The sequence below is a fragment of the Bactrocera oleae genome, chromosome 5, assembly GCF_042242935.1.
Source record: "Bactrocera oleae isolate idBacOlea1 chromosome 5, idBacOlea1, whole genome shotgun sequence".
In the NCBI taxonomy this organism is placed as follows: Eukaryota; Metazoa; Arthropoda; class Insecta; order Diptera; family Tephritidae; genus Bactrocera; species Bactrocera oleae.
Window position 1 is genome coordinate 23,711,534 of NC_091539.1, and position 16,110 is coordinate 23,727,643.

Here is a 16,110-nt window from a genome sequence, read left to right on the forward strand (position 1 = left end):
TTCATATTTTTGTGATTTCTTTACTCCAAATTGTTGGAACACGTATCAAAAGGTGAAACCCCAAGCCAGGCGGCTGAAAACAAGAATATTGGTTATGATCCTGATACTGTAACAGCCAATCACGCGCAATTTTCTTTCGCGATTCCGGCTGGATACAGCTGGATACAAAAAGAAACTCGATGGTTGGTGCCACAGAAGTTAACGAAAAAAACTCATGAATCGAATTTCCACCTGCGAATCCATTTTGGAAGCGGATGATCGAATCGTGGTGACAAATGGTGACAAAGCCATGAATAACGGTCAGGAAGGTTTTGCTATGTCCTTGGTGTGATTGGCAAAGAATCATCTACAGACTGAGCTGCTCCCCTTCGGCCAAACTCATTATCATTATAAACAATTAAAGTAAGCAATCGACAACAAGCGGCCAGTTTAAGTCAATAGCAGTGAAATTTTGTTCCATCAGGACAACGCCATGCAACACACACCGGTAGTCTCGCCAACGCTTTCGCCTTAGCCTGATGTCAGAGTGTGAGAGAAAAATGCTATAAGATGGTGCTGCTTCTAGCTATAAATCGATGCATGTGTCTTCTTATGTAAATCGTTCAAAGTTGTCAGTGTGCGAGCGACTTCTAGAAGCCAAAGCAACATAGCAATATGTGCAGTGGTTTCTCGCTTGAACTCTCTCTACTATTATTAGTAATTAGAAATTTGTTTGCGCTCAATGTTGTAGGAAAAATAAGGTATCGAAATAAAAAAACTTTTCTTCTAAATCCATCGATCACACTGAAATCTTAAAAACTAATGCAGCAGCTTTCCTCGCTTGGCCGCTTTCACTCTGGCATAATCTTATAGTCCAGAATATTATGGCGAATAATTTTACTTGTGGTGCTCGCCGACAGACCCAGTTTTCCGCATATGAGCTTTCTATAAGCTGTTTTTACTACACCTTATATTTAGACAAAGACTTCTTTAATTATTAAATGGTCAATCAAGTAAAAAATTTAATATTTAAAAATCAAACATTAACTAGAGGAATGAGTCCTTACCGGTTTGCGAGAAGCACGAGCGAAAAAACCAACATGGGTCCAATTTACGTATGTATTCTTCAAGTTGTTTATATCTAGTATTGCCACTGAACGAATTTTATTTTTAATCGATGGCAATATTTGAAAATTATAAGAAAGTGAAACTTTGTTTTGGCTAAATAGAGAGATATCATTATCATAAAGTTCAATTTTATAGTATGCTACATTCTTACCAGAAGAAATCGTTATTTAATCTAGACTTTACAGTGCATCCAAATAAAAAGTCATCAGACTCCAATTGAGTAACATCAATGCATAATTTCTAAAAAATAACATACAGTTGTAGATTCATGCCTCCATTTCCCAAACTTTTCAACAGAAGTATTTCTTTTTTTCCAAACCTTAAATTCTATCGATTTTTACTTAAGGTTGAATCTAAAACTAAATGCTTACCGTGTGCTTTTTATGTTTCCGTATTGGAATTAATTGTATAAAATTACTTCTGGGTCCTTCTTTAAATCCTTTCGAAAAGACTCTTAAAGTGTCTTCTCGCCATACACTGTTATGTCTACCTTCCTGTTCAATGTTTATTTCTTTTGATTGCATTATATTTGATTTCTATGGAATAAAATATAGTTTATTGGGTTTTATATCAAAACTTAAATACAAACCACGAAGTTAGTAAGTGCAGCCTGCTCCCGACGTATTCTATCCTTAGTAAAGTAAACGAAATTTTGCTTGTCACTGACAGAGATATCAAACATATATCTATTAATAACCTGCACCAGCTGAAGACACCAGACTGCGGACAAATGATCACAGCTTAACCAAACTTTAGGTATTGACATTGTCTTCAAAATAATTATATATACCATTAAAACCAATAATAAAAAAAACAATAGATTGATGACACTACTAACCATTGCATGTATGTCACTATATTTTGAAATTGTAAAGCCAGCTGGAACCAGTACGTCACGATTACCACCACCAATTGTGATTATCAATACATTTTTCAAATTTTGATCTTCGTAATTTGTATGATTGTTTAACAGAAGACGACTACATGTAGCGCAACAAAAATTCGAATTTTTATTTAATTTTAAAGAGGACCGGCCCACAGATATATTTTTGTTTATACTTTTATAAAATGCATGTATTTTTTCATCAAGAATTAAAATAGGCTTATTTATAGGAGAAGATAAGGATAGTATGGTATTGATGGATTCAGAAAATTCTGGATCTCTTAAAACTGCTTGTGATACTACAGCTCCCATAGAATGACCAATTAAAATTACTTTTGCTGCTTGTTCAGTCTTTGTTTAAAGCTTCAGAACAATCTTTATACAAGTCTTTAAATATAATGTTTGCCGCTCCAAATAATCGCCATAAAGCGCTGAAAGCTCTTCGTTGTAGTCGACTGAAAATATATTAAAAAACGTTTTTACATTAAAGAAAGAATTTAAAATTCTACAATATATTATTTTGCTTCAAGCGTTTTAATTATTATCCGATATTAAATATTTACTAGTAAAATAATCCAAATGAATTCTAGTAGCACTCTCCCTGGATTTTCTCAATGCTACTGATGCCAAGGAACGTACCTAAAAACGTAAGTCAATTATAAAATAGTTAAAAATGTCAAATGACTAATACTATTATGCTTGGAACTACGCCCGAATATATTTACTTGCTTATAAGAACCTCCATTTCCTGGTACAAAAATAATGGGTGCTCCATTGAATTGATTTTTGTGCACTTCAATTGGTATACGGCCTTCATTGTAGTAATACAATCCGTAATGAGGAAATTTGACATTATCTTCAAAGTCTATTCTCTGAAAATGTTTAAATGTTTTTTTATACATATTATATAATGCAAGACAAATATGTATTAATATGTATATATAAATATACTATAATTATTTTGTTTATCAAATTATATATTAAACAAATAAAGAAGTTCTAAGTTCGGATGTTATATAATATTAAAACGTGTTGCATGTTATTGTTCGCCGAAATTCTGAATGTGTCACAATCATATTTGGCTTCAGATTAACTTATAATATAGGTCGTATACTCACTTCATTTCATTTCTGGTTTATGCTTCATCTCCCAGATATTTATATTAAAATCAATCTAACACAAATCTCTATATTTATCATATTGGTACTGTTGGCAATAGCCATAAGTTTTACTATGGAATGACATAAACAATTCGTGTTTAATCAAAGAAACGAAATTTTTTATTATAAATATATACCAGAAGGGCCGAGTATTTCATAATTTCGCCACAAGAACGATTGTTTAAACGTGCGTTAACATCATCGGCTAAGATAGAGCTTTTTCTCAGTAATGCAGCTATTTCGCCATTTTTTCAGGTTCCATGTCGCGTTTGATTTGTTAGGAATGTCTGTGTGTCGTTCATTTTTGTTGTGACTACCCCGGACAAACAACGTGACACGTAATATTTATATGGTATACATACTTAGTTGCCATAAGTTCTGTTACAAGTTCAGGCTGTTATAAAAATTAAACTACAATACATTTTATAATAAATTTATTTAATAATACATATATTACATGAGCGATGAACAAAATTGTATTCGAATTGGTCACCTTCTGCTTGCTTGTGTGAAGCCCTCAAACGCACAGATTTCTATTTGGACACTGGTCGAACCAAAGGTTTGTTCTTATTTTCCAACTCTGACCACAAACTGTAGTTCAATGGATTCAAATGTGGACTCCCAGGCGGCCAACCATCTGCAGCTATAAAATCAGAAGTATTGCTTTTAAGCCACTAATGGGGATTTTTTGAGTTGTGTGTTGGAGCAGAATCTTGCAGGAAGTTCAAATGCTCTCCATCGAATAGTATTGTTTCACTACTTTACCATACCTTCTAAAACATCCTGCTGGTACACTTTTGTCTCAGCTTTAAATCCTTTTTCATAAAAGTGGATGATGACCACGTTGAACCCTTGGAGTAACATTTTTTGCATCTTTGGAAGTTTGTACGTAGATTTTGTCGTTTTGCTTAATAAAAACGTTTCCAACTGTAAAAAATTTATTATCTGTAAAAAGAATAATTTCATGGCCGTTGACCGCATGCCACTGAGAACGCCGCTTGAATCTGTTGAGCTTAATTTGCTTCAAGCGCGTTGTCAGAAGATGACCAGTTGCTCAGGGGCTTTCGTATAGAGATCATCTCGATTAAGTCTTAACATTGACTTGGTCGTTACATCTATTTCCCTTGACAAAATTTACTTTTATCTAAGGGGATTTCTAGGAATGCGTTCGCGAAAAGTTGTTATTGCTAAATTGCTTCGAACAACGCGAGGACGACCACTTTCATTTCTGTCATCAACTGCAGGCGTTTGAGAAAACCGATCGGTAAATAAACTTTCTGGAAATAATTAAGTTGTTTGAGTGAAATTTATGTCACTTGCGTTTTTTTCACACTTATACAATATAAGCAATCATTGCAATATGATTTTCGTAGCCCCCACTCCATTGTTAATAAGCGAAATCAAACTCTGAACTGATTATTATATCTGAGTGTACACAAGTAAGCAGGACTAAGTTCGAGAGTAACCGAACATTTCATGCTTTTGCATCTTGCAAGGATCAAATCCGGGAAATACCTTGAGGTGTTGGCAAAACTTCATATTAAAAAATGTTGCGAAAGAATTCAACATTCATTATTCGACGAAATCGTGAATGAATTACGATCAAATTTGGTATTTTATTAAGTTATATTATAGATCATAGACTCAATTAGTTTTATAACTATATTTTACTCGCGAAAATTATATTAAAATTATCCCCAAATGAGATATATCTGACCTAAACTTAACTGAAGACATCACATCATCAACCCGAAGATCGCAATTGATGATGTTAGGTATAGGAGATTAAAGCCACGTTCAGCGGTTTGTTAAAATAACGGAAATTATTATATGTAATATAATTTCACATATTTTCGGCGTTAAACTAATGTATATCCAATATCAAACGTTCAGTTAAGTTTGCTAAGATATCTTTAATTTTGACCGATATATACGGTGTAAGGCCAACCGGAAATTTGAACATCTGTTAACAGGTATATAAGAGATTGACACGATTTTAACTATTTTTGGCATTATTTCGTATAAGTAATAGAAACAGATGACCTATGAGTTTCATACCTCCTCCTGAGACCTCCCATAATGTCAACAATATATATGTAAGTAGTAAAGTCAACCAGATGTTTAAAAATTCTGATATTAGTTTAATGGGGGCTAGGGTCAAAAATCTTTCTATTAAGTATATGGGGGCTAAGGAAAATATTGACTCGATTCAACCAATTTTTGAAATACAGGCATATTATTATAAGGAAAAGATTCTCTCCTAATTTGAATAATATATCTTACAAATTAACCGATATTTTCGGTAGGAAGTCAGCCACTGCCTCTGGGGTCCACATTTCCGGTATCTGCTCCGGATTCACCGGATTTGGCATGTTTCGATGAAATGGAAATCGAGGTGGCATATTTGTATCGCTTCAGAAGGAGCATATTTTGAAGGCGACAAAATAAATATTGATGAAGATTAAAAATGTTTCGTTTTATTTACAATTTCCGGAAATTTCCTGGTCTTAATATAATACCCTTCACCAATGCAACAGATTCTTTACAAGAACTTGATTTTAATCGCTCAGTTTGTGTGGCAGCTATGTGCTATAGTGATCCGATTGCACCACTCTCTTTAACAATAATCCATGGCAAATTTCGTGAAGATATCTCCTTAAATATACTAATATATGCTATAACAATTCGATCTAAAGAATTTCTTCGGAGATCGCACCATTCTTTTGGGGGCATGACAACGATTTCGTTGGCGCCGCGATCTGATAGTGTGGACCGATAGAGGAGATCCTCAGGATTAAAAAAGTGTTTGCACATACACGTCTCATACTTATAGTTTTCGAGATATTTGTATTTAAAAATCACCGTTCGATTTTATCGTTTTTAAATTAATAACACGACTAAACTTTGTATTAAAATTAAAAAAAAAATTTGAATAAATTAACATTAATTTGAATTATAGTATAAGTTAAATTAAATTAAACAAATAAAAAATTATCAATTTTTCATCGCGTGTCAGTCTCTTAAATTTTCAACTAATTTTGTAAACCTCACTAACTTTCAAATGATTTAGTCTACAACTGAATGCTTTTAATTTTAAATATCTTTTATATAAAAATGAATCTGTCTAATGTACATAAGTGCAAATGTTCCCGCATAACTTCAGAACAAATTCGATAATTATTTTTTTATTGTGTTAGTTATTGCCAAGGCAAGGTTTGTATACAAAAATAAAAATTTTATTACGGAAGCATCAACACCTAAACCTATTAAAAAACCAGAAAAAGTTTTTTGATTGATTGATTGTTTTCATTTGTTTTAAAATCCAAAAAATATTGTTAAGAAGCCACCAATATCAAATATCGGCCGGCGTATGCTTAAAGAAAGTCGGGTGTACAGTTTTCGAAATAATGAGACGGAAGAAGAGCGATGTCAGCGTTTGGAGGCAAATAGGATGAGGATTTCTAAAGCAAGATTTACCATCAAGCGAGAGGCAACCAAACAGGCGATCAAATGTAACAATTACCTCTGAACGTTTGGCGCTTAGATATGATGCAACAGCCGATTATGCTGGTGATAAATCGGTTGATTTTGGAACAATAAATACTATTTGTCCATATTGCAATGCTTTGAGGTTTCGACAGAATTATGTTGCATGAACGGAACGGTCAAATTACCGAAACTTATGCAGCACCTGAACAACTCAATTCATTACTTTCAGGGAGTTAATATCGTTTACACGATATGAGTCAAAAGAAATATACTTTTGAGCTGCACCGAAATGTGTACTCTTTATTGAATTTCTTAAGACTAACTTGTTACATAGATCTTACTGCTATTTATACTAACTAGTATTACTTATTACTAGTTGATAGTTTCTTTACATATAACATATTGTTTGTTTAAATACATTTGCATTGTTCTTAGATAAGGTTGTTTTGTTTAATGTTGTTTTCATACATTCTGTGCATTCAGAGATAAGGTTGTTTTGATGTTTGTTTGTTTAGGATAAGTAAACGTTCCTTAACTAGGGCAAGATCCTATATCAAAGCATTTCTTGTAGAATATTAAAAGTTATAACAGTATGTTCCAAATGACATCATTTGGTGCAAATGATATTGAACAACGTGTTTTTAATCCAACTTTTAAGGTATTGATTATTCTTTAAAAAACATATTAATATACCAATCCGTGATGGTGGCAACCTTAAGCATATTAGTGAAATACATCGGTCCTATGATGCATTAGAATACCCTTTACTATTTTGCAGAGGAGAAGACGGATATCATTTTGTAATCAAGAAAATTAATCCAGTCAATGGTATGTGTGTAATCTAGACGAATATGTAAGTATGTTGTATTAAATTTATTTATTTTTCTTTTAAAGGTCAAAAAATTAACAAAAGGGTCAGCTCAATGAGTTTTTATGCATACCGTTTCATGATACGTATAACCAAGATAATCACATTTTGAAATGTGGCAGTTTATCTCAACAATTTAATGTTGATATGTATGTTAAGATTGAAACAGAACGTTTAAATTATATATGTTTCAACTAGAAAAAATTACGTTCAAAAGAATATATTCATTTGCGCGATGCCATGAGCACAGATGGAAATTGAAATAATGTGAACCGACTTACTATTTTAAAAGGAACGTGGGTGGGAAGCCCAAAACACATGCATGAATATGCTCAAGATGCTATGACCCTCTGTATCATCGGCGCTCTATACAAGATAACGGGAGAACAATAACTTTGCAAGTCAAAAATAAAGCTGTAGTAGTCAACAATATTCCATATTCGGTGTTACTTTCTAAACCATTCAAAGCCCATTGTAATGTTGAGTACTGTAATTCGATCGAATTAATTAAACATGTTTGCAGGTATGGTACTTAAGGGAACGACATGGCTGTATTTGGTATTGGAGCTTCGAAAGATAATGATGAGATTTCACAATATCAGACTGAAAGATATATTAGTACCTTATGTAATAAAAAACAATAGTTTTTACACTTTTTGATTTGGGAGTTACTATGGACACTGAGCTTAATTTTAGTCTTCATATTGATACCATGTTACCAATTTTTTAAACGTTTGGCTAAATAATTTATAGATCCGTATATTACTGAAACCTATATTGGAACATGGCTCTGTTGAATGACTAGCTATCAAATCCATTCTGACAAGTTAGAGTCTGTTCGAAAACAATTTTTACTTTTCACCTCAGGGCATTTCCGATGAGATTCTAGGTTAAGTTTACCTCCATACACTAGTCATTTAAAACTTAAAAATCCACCTACACTTACTAGTCGTAGAGAAATGCTTGGCATAATATTCTTAGTGAAAATCTTGAATGGAACAGTTGGCAGTTCTTTTTCCCTGTCTGAAATTAAATTTAATCTCCCAGTTCTCTTATTGAAGCAGTTTATACCCCCAAAATCTTGTAGATTAAATTTCAAACAAAACGAACCATTCCTCCGCTTCAAAAAAATAACCCTTATCAATCCAATACGTCATGTTCATAGTTTTTTCACGTCGAATTACTATCTGCACTGGCGGCTTCGGCCGCACTTGAAATATGTAACCCTCATCGGTCCAACACCAGATTTGCGTGCGGAATAATCTTTCTCTTTTTAGCAATTTTTTGTCGTTTGTAAAATATGTGTATGGTAACATTTATTATTTGTTTACATGCAACAATTTTGTAAATGTGTAAATCAGTCTAATTAACGAACAATTTAATTACGATTTAAAGCTATTTATGTACTGTTTATAATTAAAAAAATATATAAAATCTATTTAGTGATATTTTAGTGGATATAATATTGAATAATATAAGTGTAAGATTCATAATACATAAAAAAAAATTGTATACTTTAATTTGTTAGTTTTTGGATTTTAAATGCGAATATCTCGAAAACTATAAGTCACCTGTAGCTATAAGTATATATATTCTTAATCGGGAAAACATCCTCAATCCGCCCATACCTATTTTTTCCCCGAACTCGGGGGATGCTATACTAAATCCCAGGCAAAAAAATAACCTTGGTCGGTCGTTTACCGGGTGTGTTCAGTTCTTTCACGTACAACTCCTTTTGGGGTTAGCGGCCTTCGGCTGCGCTTCAAAAAATTAACCCTAGTCGGTGCACACCGGGGTGTACTCTGTTCTTTCGCGTATAATTCCTTTTGCACAGGCGTCCTTCGGCCGCGCTTCAAAATAAAAATAACCCACGTCGGTCCAACACAGAAAGAGTTCCGCTACTCATCACATGATTATGAATTTCATACAAGACGAAGGTAACCAATTCACTACTACTCTTGTGAAATTTCACCTCTTACTTAAGTATTTGAATTTTATGTTGTTTTTAAAGAATTTATTAAATATAATTGCATAGAGCTGAGAAAAAATCTCAATGCGCTGCGCGAGCTTGAAATTTAGTGGGATCAATTGTGTCGCTATCGTGAAGTGTTGCGTGCTATATTGCCCAATGGTAGTTCTAGCGTAAGTTGCCTCATTTTCTGCTTTAAGGTAGGAAAGACCAATAACTTTGACTCCTCTAGGTTGTATTGCCTTGCAATGTGCAGCGCATGATTGGGTATTATGCGAACGATTTTCCACATCAACATGCGCATGTCCACAGTCGCGCAGAATTTAAATGAACTTGACACACAAGTAAGCATGGCTGTGCAATGCTTAAATTAACTACTTATTATCTACTAAGTGTACTTTTTAAGTGTTTTTATATGGCACTCAACACTTTCCATTTTGCAGAGTCTAAAGGGAATCATTAATATCTTTCAGAAATCAAGAACTCTCTAACAGTATTTCTTACTGGTGGTGCACGGGACGCCGAAAAAGTTAAGAATGTACTGTGTCGTTTGGAGCTTACCACCTTGCAGAAGGTAACGGTCAACATTGCTATTTATACGCAGAGGACTCTCAACTTGGAGGATCAAGAATTCGTGAATGTCTACTATGAAATGAGGATCGAGATTTCGAAAATAGCTACTCTGAGCTGCCCGATTTCAACCCAACACACATTTCGCCCTGGTTGCTGCGTATCGAATTAAAATATTCCAAGTGTTGGGCATAGAGTTGTGCGTAAATCGGTTGAGACGGAAATGAATGCTCTGCCGAATTTCTACGGCTTGTACGTGAACTATCGTCCTTTGGCCTTATGTGAGGTAATGACAGCTTACTGAATACAAATAAGTAAATTTTCTAACTTTTCCAGATGTTATATATAATTGAGGCCATAGTTAATGCCATATATCGGCATTATAATAATATATAACTATAAATAATTTAATTATAACGGGACAATATTGTATATGCTTATATAATATATGTATAGCTTTATTAATTGGAATTTTTTATTAAAAACTTTTTCTTCTAGTTCATTTTTGCAAAAAATTAAAAGTAGATTTCTTCATCTTAACTTAAAATCGTTTTCTGGTTAGAAAATGCCATCAGCTGATACTTTAACATTTTGTTTGGTTACCTTATCATAGGTTAAATAAAATATCTGCATAGATAAAACACGAAGGCGAAATCAAACTCAAACAAATCCACAAATGATCAAACTGCTGATGAATATGATGACTGGAAAGTCAATTGGGATGATGACAATGAAACTTATTCGTAAGTAGGGCCTAGTGGTAGGACAAATACTAGTAATCACGCAGGACACGCTAACGCACTCACATTCCGCTAGCAATTACACAGAAACATTAAAAAAGTCTGGTATGTTCGGCAAAAGTTCGGATTCATAGGTATTTTATTATGCGTCAACTGCAATTTCAACATAATTCTATTGCAGACATCAAGACGATACAAGCATTTTGATTGGTTACACGAATATTGGCTCATTTCCATGCCACCGTTGCCAGATAAGAAATTTTCTGAACGTTAAGAAGAACAATTTGTGGAGCATCGACTGGTTCAATTGCAAGAATTTATAGATTATGACATGTGATTGTGTGTTCCGTCATCCGGTACTGTCACAATGGGAGGGTGGCACCATTTCTTGACCTGCAATGCAGTGATGACAAGATGTGGAAATCAAGCCAATGCAAAGCCGGAAAGGACAAATATGTGGGACTGTCTTACTGTTGGGACATATCACCGCCTGAAAAGACATTGTTGCATTCGCTTGTAAAGGATGTTTTTTAGAGGTATAAAAAAAATTGCAATAAAACAACATTTTAAATATGATTTCTGGCATATGACAGGCACGGGTGGCTCGGATGTAGTCCAATCTAGACGTCCAATTTTCGATGACTTTTTCCAACATTTGTGGCCGTATATCGGCAATAACACGGCGAATGTTGTCTTCCAAATGGTTAAGCGTTTGTGGCTTATACGCATAGACCAATAACTTTACATAACCCCACAGAAAGTAGTCTAGCGGTGTTAAATCACAAGATGCCAATTCACAGGTCCAAAGCGTGAAATTATGCGGTCACCAAACGTGTCTTTCAATAAATCGACTGTGGCACGTGCTGTGTGACATGTTGCGCTATCTTGTTGGAACCACAGCTCCTGGACATCATGGTTGTTCAATTCAAGAATAAAAAAGTTAGTAATCATGGCTCTATACCGATCACCCTTGACTGTAACGTTCTGGTCATCATCTTTTTGAAGAAGTACGGACCAATGAACACAGAACCATTATTTTCGAAATAAAATTGCACTATTTGCAAGCGTTGTTCAGGCGTGAGTCTATTCATGATGAATTGCCAAACCAAACTGACAGCACTTGACAGCTGTTAAATCGGTCGCCATCTTGAACAGTAATGCCAACTTAAAGTTCTATACCTCGAAAAAACACCCGTTATATGCTCAAATGGAAAGTTGTTCACAGTTCACACATACAATGGATATTTTGGTACGAAATCTTTTAGCATTATCTAATGGCACGGCGGAACGTTATTAAACACAATGTAAAAAAGAGTTTCAACGTATTGGTGATGACATGTCAGACCTGGAAAAGGTCTTAAATATAGACGAGAGTCGACCCCCCTTAAAAACAACATCGCTATCAGAAAGTGTTGGGCGCGTCGCTGGTATTTTCATTGGTATTGGGCAACTATTTGGTGACCAGCGTAAATTGGACTGAATACAACTTTCGGAGATCTACAGGTAATACATATTTAGTTACATATACATAAGGAATTAAATGAAGAGACCTTGTACCTAGCTGGGAGATACTAAATCGCCAATGTTTTAGTACCTTCTGACTGGTATTAGAGTTATTACTCGACGGTTATCGTGTTTGTGTTTAAAATTAAAAGCAAAAGATGACCAATGCCATATAACTGATGTGAATCTTCGCACCGATGTTATTCCTATGCTGTAATAGCTCAAATGTCCCATTTTGCAAAACAACGTGATATACCTATAGAAATATGAAACAGGCGCTTAAATCATGTGTAGTCGAGTTTTTGGTATAAAAAACCGGTGAAGAACTAATGTAGTATGACATGGTGCATTATCGTAGTTAAGGGACCAAATCATATTTTTGATGCAAATACATTTATAATTGTAGTATAAGTAATGGTTTATAAGATTGTATTGTTAGACGTACTTTACTTGTTTAAGTATAAATCTTAAGTGTTTATATTTATATTTAAACTGCACATATCTAATATATATTGGATTATTCAGGGGTGTTGTGGAATCCAAGACATATTGGCGTAGTTGTTAGTATTGCAAGCCAAATCTGATTAAATTTTCGTATTTTCAAACATATGTATGTTAAACCAATATTCGAATCAGCCGTTTACTAATGTGACAAAACTAGCAATAAATTTTAAATACTGAATAAAGTCTACTAAAGTTTTCAATGAGTTTCGCTATTTTAGCTTTTATTTTATTGGAAGAAAAAAGCAATGAAAATATCAAAAGGAATATATATTAAAACATTTGGGTGTTAGATTACGTTTATTATGTTTTGTAAATTCTCGTTAAATATCTAGATTTTTTTCATAAACTCAATAATTATGACATTTTGTGTTTTCTCTATATATATAACAAAATATATAGATCGTAACAATAATATAAATTAATTTCTCAACTAACATTTCAAATCTGTCAGCGACTATATTGTAGCTTGGTTTCTGATAACAAAACCGATACAATTTCTGTTTCCAACGTCAAACCATTAATATCTGAATACATGACACCTACTACATTTATTTATCGGTTTCAATTCAGATTCCGACAACTATCAGATTCTACAACACCCCTGATTATATACTTTTACTACTATATATATATGTATTAATATAAATTAAATATATACATATATGGTATTAATTAATTAGTTTAAGTAAACACGTTGATGAAAATAAAGTAACAGCCATGCTTGTTACTGCTAACAAATGTGTAATAAATGCGTTAACATGTTTCTATGTTAGAGGTAAGAAACTGCTAACCAAAACAATAGCTCTTAGGGTAACTGATATTGATGTTATGAATAACAAACAGCGAACCCATTCGCTCACACATGTAAATAGCAGAGGTAACACATAGCTAACATTTTAGGTAACACATGCATTGTTGCAACTAACAGACTGTTAACAGATTCGGTATCCAATATACCGTACTGCTAACCAAAATAAAAAAAATAGGATACAAATAGAAGAGGTAGCATTGAAAGAGACAACCTATGAATTGCCACAACAGCCGGTTCTGCGATACCGGAATTGACCCGGATTTTATCCGGCCAAGGGCTGTTATTTCGACGATCTAACCCTGTTTAGATCGGTAAGTTTTAGATTAAGTTTGTCGTCACTGGAGCAACGCCTAGCAGCAGGGTTGCTCCGTATCCTCCTGACCCGTGCTGGCATCGAGTCCAACCCGGGCCCCGAGGTATTCTACTGCTGCGTATGCGCTAAAAGGCTCCATCCAAATTCCACCTCGGTTAGGTGCAATACATGCAATGGATGGAGCCATCTTAAGACCTGCTCGGGCCTTAAGACACACAGGGAGTGGACCACGAGTTACGTGGCCCCATGCTGTCAACGCAATAATGCGACATCTGCCTCAATGGCCGTGCAACCTGCACCATGTTCGCGCACTGCGCTGCCACTCCAGTCGAGTGGCCAAGATAGGACCTCCACGGTCCTAAGGAGCTCACATAGACAGCATAACTCCCAATCTGACCAACCGATAGCTGCGGTCCAAGAAACCAAGTTAAACAGCCGCTCAGATCTTCTGAGTTGTGCAGGTTTCAACGTTTTACGTAAGGATCGCGAGCGGGATAATGGTGGAGGCCTAGCCTTCATATTGCACAACACCGTGCAATATCGTCTAATCGATGTTGACATCGACCGCAGGGACACCACCCTAGAATGTCAGGGTATAGCTGTCCGGTCAGGCGATGTCGAGCTCGAAATATTTAATATATACATCCCCTCAGTTACATGTTGCCCAACAGGATATCACCCGAATATAGATGCGCTACTTCGTGGTGAAAACCGTCTGGTGCTAGGCGACTTTAACGCGCATCACGATCTTTGGCAGTCCTGCCTGTCAAACGATCGTAGGGGGATGGAGCTGGCGGAACAGATAGACGATTCGACATTCTGCACAATGAACGACGAAGCCCCCACCAGAATTATGGGCACCTGTAATAGCTCGCCAGATATTACCATCGCTAGCGGTGGTCTGATAAATAGTATAACCTGGCGACCTATGCTAACTCTTGCATCAGACCATCTGCCCATAATTATCTCGATCGAGAAACCTCCTGACTTTATTTCTGTGGATAACCGCACCTATGTTAACTTTAACAAAGCTAACTGGGTCGGCTTCACAGAATTTACTGAGAGCACCTTCAACGCACTATCCATTCCTACGGACGTCATCGTTGGCGAGCGTCAATTCCGCAAGGTGATCGCTGCTGCTACAGCTCGCTTCATACCGGCTGGAAGAATAGCGGAACTCCGCCCTAATTTCCCAGCCGAAGCAGCTGTATTAGCAAATGAGCGCGACACCTTACGCCATGCCGATCCCTGTGATCCCCGAATAAGGGATCTCAATTTGGAGATTCGGCAAATGGTAAACCACCATAAGCGGACAAAATGGATAGAGCACCTGAAGTCCTGCAACCTCTCCACCGGTGTGAGTAAGCTTTGGACTACTGTCAAGGCCCTGTCAAATCCGAGGAAACATGACGATCGGGTTGAAATCCAATTCGATGGCCATGCCTCCTCGGACCCGAAGAAGTGCGCGAGCTACTTTAGCCGGCAGTTTATACTGCACCCTTCGACCGACAAGGCCAAACGATGTGTTACCCGACGGCTGCGCAAAATGCCAAAAGACTGCGCACCACTTACTTTCACCGTTGGGGAGGTTCAGAGTGTCAGCAAAAAGGCGAAATCGTCTAAATCCATCGGCCCTGACGGAATAAACATGCTGATGTTAAAACATCTAGGCCCAACGGGAGTAAACTACCTCACCAAGGTCCTCAACCTGTCGATATCCACTCTTCAAATACCCGATGTGTGGAAAGTCGGAAGAGTGGTCCCACTGCTGAAACCTGGGAAACCCGCCAACAAAGGGGAATCTTATCGCCCGATAACTCTCCTTTCCCCAGTAGTGAAGACACTTGAGGCCTTGTTACTCCCGTCATTCGCCCACCACCTGAGCCTAGCAGACCATCAGCATGGTTTCCGTAAAGTGCACAGTACCACCACAGCACTTAGCGTCATAAACGCCCAGATAGTTCATGGCCTGAACCAGAAGCCACCCTGCGAGAGGACGATCCTCGTAGCGTTGGACTTGTCAAAAGCTTTTGACACAGTCAATCACGCAACGCTACTTGAGGACCTGGAACAATCAACGCTCCCTCCACGGCTGAAGCGGTGGACCATGAACTACCTGAGCGGTCGACACTCATCCGTACTATTTCGAGGTCAAAACTCCAAACTCAGGAAAATTAAACAGGGGGTTCCGCA

At 36.1% G+C, this 16,110-nt stretch overlaps 1 protein-coding gene and 1 pseudogene across 2 annotated transcripts in view; one reads left to right on the forward strand and one right to left on the reverse strand.

Moving 5' to 3' along the window:
• The window catches only part of LOC138857267 (GPI inositol-deacylase-like), a 40,242-nt gene that overhangs the window by 12,510 nt on the left and 11,622 nt on the right, over nucleotides 1-16,110 (reverse strand). Inside the window, exons 1-9 of one of the 2 annotated variants that reach the window (XM_070109489.1) lie at nucleotides 3,288-3,562; nucleotides 3,109-3,221; nucleotides 2,716-2,862; nucleotides 2,554-2,629; nucleotides 1,946-2,445; nucleotides 1,697-1,876; nucleotides 1,479-1,643; nucleotides 1,259-1,347; nucleotides 1,047-1,200 (exon numbers count right to left, since the gene is read on the reverse strand). In XM_070109489.1, coding sequence (XP_069965590.1) covers nucleotides 1,047-1,200; nucleotides 1,259-1,347; nucleotides 1,479-1,643; nucleotides 1,697-1,876; nucleotides 1,946-2,302 — 945 coding nt within the window. In that variant the 5' untranslated portion in view covers nucleotides 2,303-2,445; nucleotides 2,554-2,629; nucleotides 2,716-2,862; nucleotides 3,109-3,221; nucleotides 3,288-3,562. Of the gene's footprint in view, nucleotides 1-1,046; nucleotides 1,201-1,258; nucleotides 1,348-1,478; nucleotides 1,644-1,696; nucleotides 1,877-1,945; nucleotides 2,446-2,553; nucleotides 2,630-2,715; nucleotides 2,863-3,108; nucleotides 3,222-3,287; nucleotides 3,563-16,110 lie in introns of those variants that run through there. The other variant, XM_070109488.1, reaches the window with a different exon arrangement.
• LOC138857268 (uncharacterized) lies at nucleotides 10,548-13,778 on the forward strand (annotated as a pseudogene).